Source organism: Nematolebias whitei, chromosome 16 (assembly GCF_014905685.2).
Source record: "Nematolebias whitei isolate Nwh7 chromosome 16, NemWhi1, whole genome shotgun sequence".
Classification (NCBI taxonomy): domain Eukaryota; kingdom Metazoa; phylum Chordata; class Actinopteri; order Cyprinodontiformes; family Rivulidae; genus Nematolebias; species Nematolebias whitei.
Genome location: NC_056513.1, coordinates 40980012 through 40990190, shown reverse-complemented (window position 1 = coordinate 40990190; position 10179 = coordinate 40980012). Strand labels below are relative to the sequence as shown.

The 10179-nt window shown below is 42.7% G+C and overlaps 1 protein-coding gene across 1 annotated transcript in view; it reads left to right on the top strand.

Moving 5' to 3' along the window:
- usp34 (ubiquitin specific peptidase 34) overlaps positions 1 to 10179 on the top strand; it is a gene marked incomplete in the record, with an annotated part of 140740 nt that overhangs the window by 22161 nt on the left and 108400 nt on the right. The window contains 2 exon segments of the mRNA XM_037689997.1: positions 1579 to 2121; positions 8024 to 8074. Coding sequence (XP_037545925.1) covers positions 1579 to 2121; positions 8024 to 8074 — 594 coding nt within the window.

Below are 10179 nucleotides of genomic sequence, written 5' to 3'. Positions count from 1 at the left end.
TTTTTTTTGTTTTCAGTTTGGAGATTGTTCAAGTCAAGGTTGTTGTTTGTTTGTAGGTATTTTGTATTTTTTAAATTAGTGGCACATAAAATTTTTTTTTCTTTCTGATGAATTTGTTTTATTTTAAATGAATGAATAAATGATAAAAACAAACAAAAAACAAACCATGCAGCGCTGGGGGTGTTTCAGGGACACGTTGGCTCAAACTTTTATTGTGCTTCATCTTGTGACTCATCATCTTCTGTCAAGTGGAACAAGTTCGATGTTCCCACCGCGAGTTAGAACGACTCTCCGTCACATTTTGCAGCACACTGACTGAAACCTGCAGTTTTTCGGATCTTAGAAAGCCGAACCACTTCCAAACCACCAAATTAGTCTTTCCTCTCTTATCAGTGATGTCATCTGCTTCTCTTCGCTTGGGAAAGTTGTTCAGTCACATTCTGACGATCATGGGAACTCATTTTGAAGAGAAAACTTAACGCGCGTTGGAGATTAGCCTAGCTTAGCCTGCTACCAGTAACGCCTTCTGGACTCGAGCTCTGCGTAACATTACGTCACCACGCACTTAACGTAGTTGTGTCGCACCTTTTTCTGTCCGGGTTGAAACTGAAGCGGCCGCTTCAACCTGAACAGAAAACGCTGTAATCCTATCAAAATATTGAAAATATGCTTAAAATTCACATCATCATTATTGAATAAAAGTATATCGTGAGATATATCGATATCGAATTATTGTCCAGCTCTAATATCTTGATATAATTTATTTTCCCAAGCAAGTTTTTTTTTTTTTTACCAGTATTATCGTGAACGATATCTCACCCAGCCATATTTTGAAGTGGGGTTCTTTGGAAAGGTTATGAACTGTTAATATCCTACCTGTGGTAGATGATGCTCTGATGGCCTCAGTTTGGAGAAAAACAGTTTGTTTCACAGGATTGAGGAGCCAACAACTAGTCTCAATTAATTTTGTGGACACATGCCAAGTTAAGATCATTTATGCATTGTACGTTGTCTGATTCTTCTGTTCTGGGTTGTGGGGTGGCTAGTGCCCATGTCTGTGTGAGAGGCAGGGAACACCTGGGACAGGTGGCAAGTCCATCACAGGGACACATGGACCGAAATGAGACAAAGAACCATTCACTGTCTCACTCACACCTGGGGACAATTTACTTACTAGTTTTTGATCTGTGGGAGGAAACTGGAGTACCTGGAGAAAACCCACGCATGCACGCAGAGAACATGCAAACTCCTCCCAGAAAGGCCGGGATTTGAACTGACGACCTGCTTGCTGAGAGGCGGCAGCTCTACTAACTGCACTACCGTGCCGCCCCGGATCAAAGACTTACTTCCCTTAAATGAATTCTTAACTTGCTTGTGACAGATTTTCTCTGGATTCCTTGTTGGAGTTTTGTATTTTCTGTTCAAATCAAAAGTCAAAATAAAGACTGTTCCTTTTTATCGAGACGCTGCACATCTTTTATTCCTCACAGTCCTTCGTGAGATCGTGTCCCATCTTATTTGATAATGAAATAACTATTTGTGGATGATTTAACACGTTACTTCTGTGTGTGTTTCTGCAGACAATGTCTCTGCTGCTTCAAAGAGTACAAACATCTGGAGGTCTTCAATCAGCTGATCTACGCTCTCATCAACCTGGTCATTGCTCAGATCAGCAGTCTGAGGAACAGACTCTGCAGTTCTCACAACCCAACGCAAAAAGGGTCCGGGTCTGAATGGAGCAGAGACGAGTTAGCACCTGGCTCCCTCCCCCAGCCGACCTCACCGGGGGAGGACGAACCTGTAAATGTGGAAAGAGATTCTGCTGAAGAGGACGCAGACACATCCAACGTGAACCAGAATAAGACTCAGAGCCAGGATCAGGGGTCCAACTGCACAGAGGAGTCCCGGGTGGAAGCACTGAGACCTGCGGGTGGCAGCAGCGAGTCCAGGGAGGGTGAGGATGGTGCTGCAGCTAGCTGTGACAACGATGACAGCCAGGATCCCTTCGGCTCTTGGTCCACGGAGGAGAGAGAAAAACTGCTGCTGTGTGCTGCCAAGATTTTTCAGATCCAGTTCCCCCTCTATACGGCCTACAAACACAACACACACCCCACCTTAGAGGTAAGACCATACACAGACTCCTGACCTCTGAACCACATCGTTCCTGCTTGATCCTTCTGCTGCAGATATAAAGCAACAGTAGTTATTGTTCAGTTATTTTCAGAAGTAAAACTTACACGGTTGTTTTTAATGACTTAATTTGTTAGAATCTCCTGATGCTGCTCAATAATCCAGGTAGAAAAATCTAACGAAATTAAGTCTGGTCCTCTGGACGGGTAAAAAAAAAAAAAAAAAACAACAACTTGTTGAAACGTTTCGTCTCTCATCCTGAGGACTTCCTCAGTCTGAGGTGCTGTATTCAGCTCAGTCTCTTAAATAGCACCTTCTCAGGGTGGATCAACCAGTTTGCTGCTGACAGCCAAAACCAGCTGATCACATGCTCAAGAAGGACCATCAGCCTAACAATGGATCATTAGCACACTGATGGCTGTTTACTGTTCACAGAGGGCTGAGTGATACTAGCAATCACAGCATTGTAAGAGGGGGACAGTTGAACCTGGAGGCTCCACCCCTGTTTAATGATGGACGGTTTCTTTTCACAAAGATGGCCTCCTTTACTCCTCTCTCAAACCATCGTTCCTCTCTATCCAGGATGTGAACATCTTCATCCCTGAAAGAGTGACCTCTGGCCTGGAGATGAGTGTAGACCTCAGAGTCCTGGCCTGATGATGTTGATCTTCTGTGCTGGTCCATCCTTTTAACCAGTGGCTGTTTAGTTTCCCCGATGTAAGACTGATCACCCTCCTGACACTGAACAACATACACAACATTACTCTGTTTGTGCCGGGGGACTGGATCTTTGGGATGAACCAGTCTTTAATGTATTTTGAGGTTTAAAAGCCACTGGGACGTTATGTTTAGAAAATAAACGTCTCAGTTTCTCTGATACTCCCTCAACATATGGAATGACCACTGGTCTGGGTCTGGGTTCCTCCTTTTCACCTGATGGCTGGCAAGAAACCCAAACTGGACTCCAGCCAGCCATCAGGTGAACAGGAGGAACCCAGATCCAGACCAGTGGTCATTCCATATGTTGCAGGAGTATCAGAGAAACTGACACTCTCTGAGAAATCTCTTTTGCTGCTATGCCTGTACAAAAGACAAAGAGACCATCTTAGCACCAACATAACTGGTTTGTTCCACGTTGGAGTGTGCTGTTTGGGAGAAGAATCAGTTTTGTGTTGTGTGTTTCCTTGACTGATGAAGCCTTCTGGTGAAACGTTTCAGCAAAAAAAAAGAAAAAAACTGTCCAGATGGCCTGACTGAAAATTGTTGGATTGTATACCTGGATTATTGAGCATGGACTTTGTTGGTTTGCCTATGTAGTGAACTAGGCCTCAGGTCAAAATCTGGCCTTGAGGGCCTGCCTGGAACAAGAACTGTATTTCATTGATTTGAGTCCAGAAACACAAAATCAAGTCCATCCAGAAGACTTTTTAAGTGTCCTGCACTGATCAATTGAAAGAACACTCTCTTTTCTATTATCATTACTATTTTACAAATGTTTTGATAATCAAATTGTGTTTAGTTCAAACCATTTCCAAATGTTGAAGTGAACTACTCATTTTAAATCAACTGTGAAACAGTAATAATGATTGTTAATCCTCATTCAAAGTAGAAATCAGGTTAATGATGCATTGTCTGATTTTCTGTCTTCAATGAGCAAGTGTGTAAGTTGGTCAAAGTTCAAGTTTCGGTCAACTGCAAGTTTACTGAAAAAGAAATGTCATGTTTAACTTTTACAGCAAGATACTAGAGAATTGACTCCACGAAGTCTGAGTTCTTCATAATATCTTTTGTCTGTTCTTAAACAATCTTAATCTTTTTCCTTGACTCTTAATAACCTCTTACATCACAAAACACACCTCTGTTTTGGTCCATCGACCAATCAGAAAGTTCTCAAATGAACCGGAAGTGAGCTCTTTTAAAAGGTGCAACACTTCCTAGTTCAAAGAGGTTCCAGCTCCAGTCGAGTTCAGAGGAGGAGCTCAGTAGTTCTGAGAAGAACGCTGAGAAGAACGCTGAGAGAATGCTGTGAGTTGGTTCCGAGGGCAGCAGAGTTCAGAATGCTGGAATGCAGAATGCTCAGGACATCTGCGACTAAGCTGAACAAGAGAAGTCCAGAGGAATTATATGAAGTCTGTTCTGGATGATCTCACGACTCCGAATGGTTCCCTACTATCCTTACGGAGACGCTGAAAAGTGGCTTGAAGTGGAACTTTACGCCGGAACTGACATATCTTCAGAAAGGTAAAAAGTCGATCTTCAACCAAAGTGTACCGTTGGGTTAAGCTGGTCCAAAGGAGCGTGTTGTTCTGGTTATAACAGACAAATTCCCTCACCCATCTCTCTCAACTTAAACCTCAATTTCCATCTTTAAACTCTTCTATCTGCTAGCAAATTAATCCAGATATTTTTAGAAATGTCTGTTGTACCGCTGGAAGCAAGGGAAACAATCGCCGTATTGTTTCCTCCTTGTAAAACTTGCTAAATAAGTGTTGTTGTTGAAATCATTTTGCCAAATTAATGTAAATGTGTGATGTGTTTAAATCGTTTTTAAATAAATGACCCACTGTCGTTGGTGAGTCAAAGATAAACACGTTTCCGTCCACATTTAATTAAATTCAATGCACGTTATTATTCAGTCCAGAAAAATGAAAGAATCCGTTTAATTTATGAATATATCATAGAATATGTTCATCTACACCTGTACAGTTTTGTGCAGCACATAATTCCTTTTTCTTAGTTTTTTCTTCTGAGATGTTTACCAGCTTGACAAAATGATTAAATATTCACCATTGAGTGTTGGTCTACTTAATGGTATTAATTTCCTTAAACACGGGCAGTTTTTACTTGAAATGCTGCATAATATCTCATTTAAATTTGGACAAACGCTGCTTGATTGGCAGCACAGTTTGAGGCACTCATCTCCTTTTGAGAGTTTTGAGAATTATACAAATGTGCTAAATTTTAATGTGCACTTGCAAAACTCAAGCGACAGTCTCATTTATTTCTTACAAGATATTACAAAATATTTTGTTGAAATGATGTAATGAACATTTTTTAAGCTCCATCTTCAAAATGGAACTTGCGGTTCCGGCGAGCTGATGGACGGCAGCTCCCTCCGGCTTCTCTGCAGTCTTTTATCATCAAACAGACCGGTTTTTCAAACTGGACTTAAGTTGGTCCCCCTTCCAACCGAATTCGGTGTTCAGTGACTCAAAGAGCTGGACGGGATCGTCCAAAAAATATATTTTGGTCCAGGACTGGCCGCTCCCACTCCACCGGTCACTCTGAGCGCACACTGCCGGCCAGGTGATCCTTTGAGCTGGGGAGTTGTCGCACAAAGGTCCGGTGTTTTCTCTCTCTCTCTCTGGACCTCAACAAACTTCTCATCCGGACCTTTGTGGTTCTACCTGGTTCCGACAAGAATCGCCAGGTGGTATTTCGCTGGTTTTCTGCTGGACTGGCCCTCGAGGTGTCTTTATTGGTGTGGGGGAAGTGTACCTGTGTCCCCTGAACTGGACCAGAACTAAACCGAGTTGGCTGTGGGGGACTTTGTCTTCAACAGAGCCGGTCTCAGCCTCAGTGAGCAGCCTGCTACTTTTAACGAAGGATGGTCCACCTCCGTGGAATCGCTGTGTTCGCCTGGAGAAGAAACTCTGATGCTTTGAAGCGCCGCCGGAACCGGACCGGAGCAGAACCGGGCCAGGGACAACTTCAGCCTCTTCGCCTCTCGTGCTATGGAGCACCGGAACCGGACTGGAGCAGTGATGACTTCAGCCTCAGCCTGATCAGTTCTTCTGGAGCAGATGTAATCTTCATCTCTGAAACCTGGCTCAACAAATCTGTACTGAATAATGACCTGGCAATCAATGGATTTAACATCTACTGCTTAGATCATCAAAAAAAGGGGGGTGGAGTCACTATTTACTTCAGAGATTCTCTGGTTTCTAGTCTTGTGTATCTAGTCCAGACACTTGAAAACAGCCTTTGTTCTTCCTTTGCTGAAGGGAGGTGACCCCACCTCACTGAACAACTATGGACCAATCTCTAAACTCTGCATTTTAGCCAAGGTTCTAGAAAAACTGATAAACTCTCAAATCAAAAATGACCTGGACTCATTTAACATCTTACCTCCACATCAATCTGGTTTCAGGAAACAACACAGCACAACCACTGCTTCACTGAAGGTTCTTAATGATGTTGTTGAAGCACTGGGTGCTAAGGATTATTGTGCTGCACTTTTCTTAGACCTGTCTAAAGATTCTGACACTGTGGATCAGAACATCTTGTGTCATAAACTCTCAGAAATCGGTTTCTCAGAACACACCATTGGTTGGTTCTCTAACTATCTTTCAGACCGGAGGCAATGTGTTCAACATAATGGTACTTCCTCCAGTTATTTAACAGTCAACAATGGTGTACCACAAGGCTCAGTCTTAGGACCCACCCTCTTTACAATCTACATACATAATGTAGGTAAAAACATCCCTAATGCATTCATACATTTCTATGCTGACGACACAGTTGTTTATTGTCGAGCTAAAACTGTTGCTAAGGCTTTCCAGCTTTTGAGTTCTGCATTCAACATCGTCCAGTCAGATTTGTTTCACCTCAAACTTGTCCTAAATCTTGACAAAACCAAAGGGATGCTTTTTTCAAATAGGAAGTTGGTCCCAGCAGTTCTTCCTCTGATTTTATCCTCAAATGGTGTCCCCATTGAGTTTGTTGATTCCTATAAATATCTGTGTATCTTGGTCGACTCACATCTCTCTTTTAAGCTCCATGTGGAAAACTTGATAAAGAAACTGAAAGTTAAACTGGGTTTCTTTTTCAGAAACAGATCCTGTCTAACCCTGAATGTTAGGAAACACTTTGTATCTGTGACTTTCCTTCCCTCAATTGATTACGGTGACATTATTTACATGAATGCTCCTACAAGAACCCTGCAGATGTTGGATGCTGCAGATGTTGGATGCTGCAGATGTTGGATGCTGCAGATGTTGGATGCTGTCTATCATGGTGCACTAAGATTCATAACTGGCTGTGATTATCGTACCCACCACTGCTCCCAGTATTCACTGGTTAACTGGTCACCATTAACTTCACACAGCCTCTCTCACTGGTACATCTTCATCTTTAAATCACTTCCTGGTCTGCTGCCTTCATACATCTCCTCCTACATGTCTCTGCGTGAGTGCAGTTACAGCGTGCGCTCTCAGGACATTATTACCTGCAGTGTTCCCTCAGTGAGGACTGAACTAGACAAAAGGACCTTCTCCTACTCCGCTCCTGTTTCCTGGAATATCTTATAAAAAGATCTGAAGCTCTCGACCTTTGACCTCTCTAAGTGTCTTTAAGAATCTGTTGGACTCCTGGCAGGGTCCAATGCAGACATGTTCCTGTTGTTAGTTTTCTACATTCTCCTTAGAATCCAGCTGTTTTTGTTACTTTCCTTTTTTTTAGCCATCCTATTTGTAAAAAAAAAAATAAAAAAGGATGACTTTTTATAATTGTTTATTGTTGTCGCTGTTGTCCATTGTTGTCATCTTTCTTTGTTAAATCAGGTCTCTCTTGTAAATGAGTCCTCGAGGCTCAATGGGATTAACCTGTAGAAATAAAGGTTGAATGAATGTTTTTACTAGTAATACAAATTTAGTATTTTTATATTAAAGTCTTTATGATCAAATGGTTTGACATGTTTCTCCGAGCTGAAGGAGGTAAAAATAGTTTTTTAGTTTTGTTCCTTTAAACAGTGTTTGCTGAGCGAGCTGTTCTCTGCAGCAGCCAGATGGATTCACTGAACAACATTTAGACAAACTGTGACTTTTAATACAAGTTTAATTGACCGACATGTCGTCGTTAAGTCTGCTTTTGTTCTGTTGTCTCTTGTTTCCAGGACATATCTTCACACGAAAGCAACATCCTCGGCTCCTTCTGTGACATGAATGTAAGAATTATTCTCTTGTTACTCTCATGTAGGTCTTTTCAGGGCACTAATTCTGCATTTTTCCAAATTATTTTATGAAGTGAAACCACCAGGAGTAAATGATTAATGAATCTGGTTGAAAATTAAGTTTTGATTTAGTTTTTCTGGCTCGTTATATTTTATTTCTTTGTGAAATGGGTATTATTGGGTTGTGTGAACAGCTCTGCTCCCTGGCCTGACAGCTGCAGCGTTTGCACAGTAGAACACAGGGGGGGGGGCGCTTGGTGCTGGCCCACATCATGTTCAGATTTGCTGAAATAAACAAAAGCATAAAAGACCTATATGTGGCCTCGGAAGTGGTACTGTTAAAGGTCAAAGTGAGGGGGAAGTGAACGAAACTGTAATTTCTGGACTGAGTGCACCTGAATATAAGCTGTGCCACAAATACTTACAGTAAAAGTATTTTTCTGACCAGCGCCTGTAGCACGGCTGGTTAAAAAAATACAGTAGTCTACCAGGAAGTCATTGAACATCATCTTCCTCCATGCACAAACGTGTGCTGTCCTCCTGCTTCACTGTCATCATCCACTGGCACACTTGAGCAAAAGTTGCTCTGAATACAGGGGATCCGCCCTCACGGGGGGGAGGTAATCCCCCTCCCCCTTCTCTCCTCTCCCCGTTTCATCGGTCCACTGTGACCTGTTTGTTAATTTCATTGACCAGAGTTTTTGTTTCACCTGTATTTATACAGGTTGTCTGAGTCACGAGGACCCACACCCCAGGAGAGCCGTGCATTGGGCAGCTGAGAGCACCTGGGTGGGACAAGGCGAAATGTTTTGGCAGCATGAAACTCGTTAGGCCGTCCAAAAAACAAAACAAGAAAACATAGATCAGCCACATCGTTTTATAAGCCGCGCTGTTCAAAGTGCGTGAAAAGCGTCGTGGCTTATAGTCTGGAACTTACGGTAATAAGAGAATTTACAACTAACTGGGAAGAAGACCACTTCAGTAACAATCTAAGGTTTTCCTTGATCAGCTCTAATATTCTGAAGTCTTTCTGAAACATCACTGACAGCAGCGTTCTTCTCCTGAAATGAAAGCAGTCTGTGTATTTTCTAATAAACCTAAAACTTGTAGTATATGATACAGTTGTAGCTGATAAACAGCGTTCAGTGAACTATTGTGGATCATTTGGGAACTGGTATCTTTGTGGTCAATCAACTTTTCTCTGTTTATTGGTTACAACACTAAATTTGATTTGTCTGTTAAACCCATAGAACTGATGGATCGTGGTTTTGCCTCGTGTCCCTGCTGGGTGTTAGCAGATCCTGTTCATCCAGTCTTTGTGGAACCAGCCGACTCTGAAGCTGGTCCCATTCCTGTTTCAACGTTCTGTTCTCGGTCCTAGCTCTACTTGAGTTTAGTCTTTCATTAAACACTTTTCCATTTGCATGTACAGTTAATCATCTTCTACCTAAAACTCACACTTGGTTAAAGTTAATGGTTCAACTCCCGGTACCGTCAACATCAAAATGAGGTGGAAAAGGTGAAGCACCCACACCTGCCTCCACCCTCATTGGCCCCACTCTGAGCCCCTGAGCAAGGCCCCTAACCCCCACCATCTGCTCCCTAACACAGGTCTCTCTTGAAAAGGAGTTCTCGTGGCTCAATGACACTACCTGGATAATTAAAGGTAAATGAAAAGTTAAGTTAACAATGAGCTGAGTTCTTGAACGTTCTGTAGCTCTGTTTGATCAGTGTTGGCTTTGATGGAGAGGACATTTGTGATCTGACCTGAGGAACCTGACATCCAAACAACTGGCTGTCCAAAAATAAAAAACCTCCAGCAGAACCAGCTCAGGATGAGCAGCCATCTGCTTTGACCGGCTGGTTGAGAGGACAGGAAGGAGAGACAGACCAACACAGAATGGTAGGTCCAGATATAGGTCCAGGTCCAGGTATAGGTCCAGGTATAGGTCCAGGTATAGGTATAGGTCCAGGTCCAGGTATAGGTCCAGGTCCAGGTCCAGGTATAGGTCCAGGTATAGGTCCAGGTCCAGGTATAGGTCCAGGTCCACATATAGGTCCAGGTATAGGTCCAGGTCCAGATATAGGTCCAGGTATAG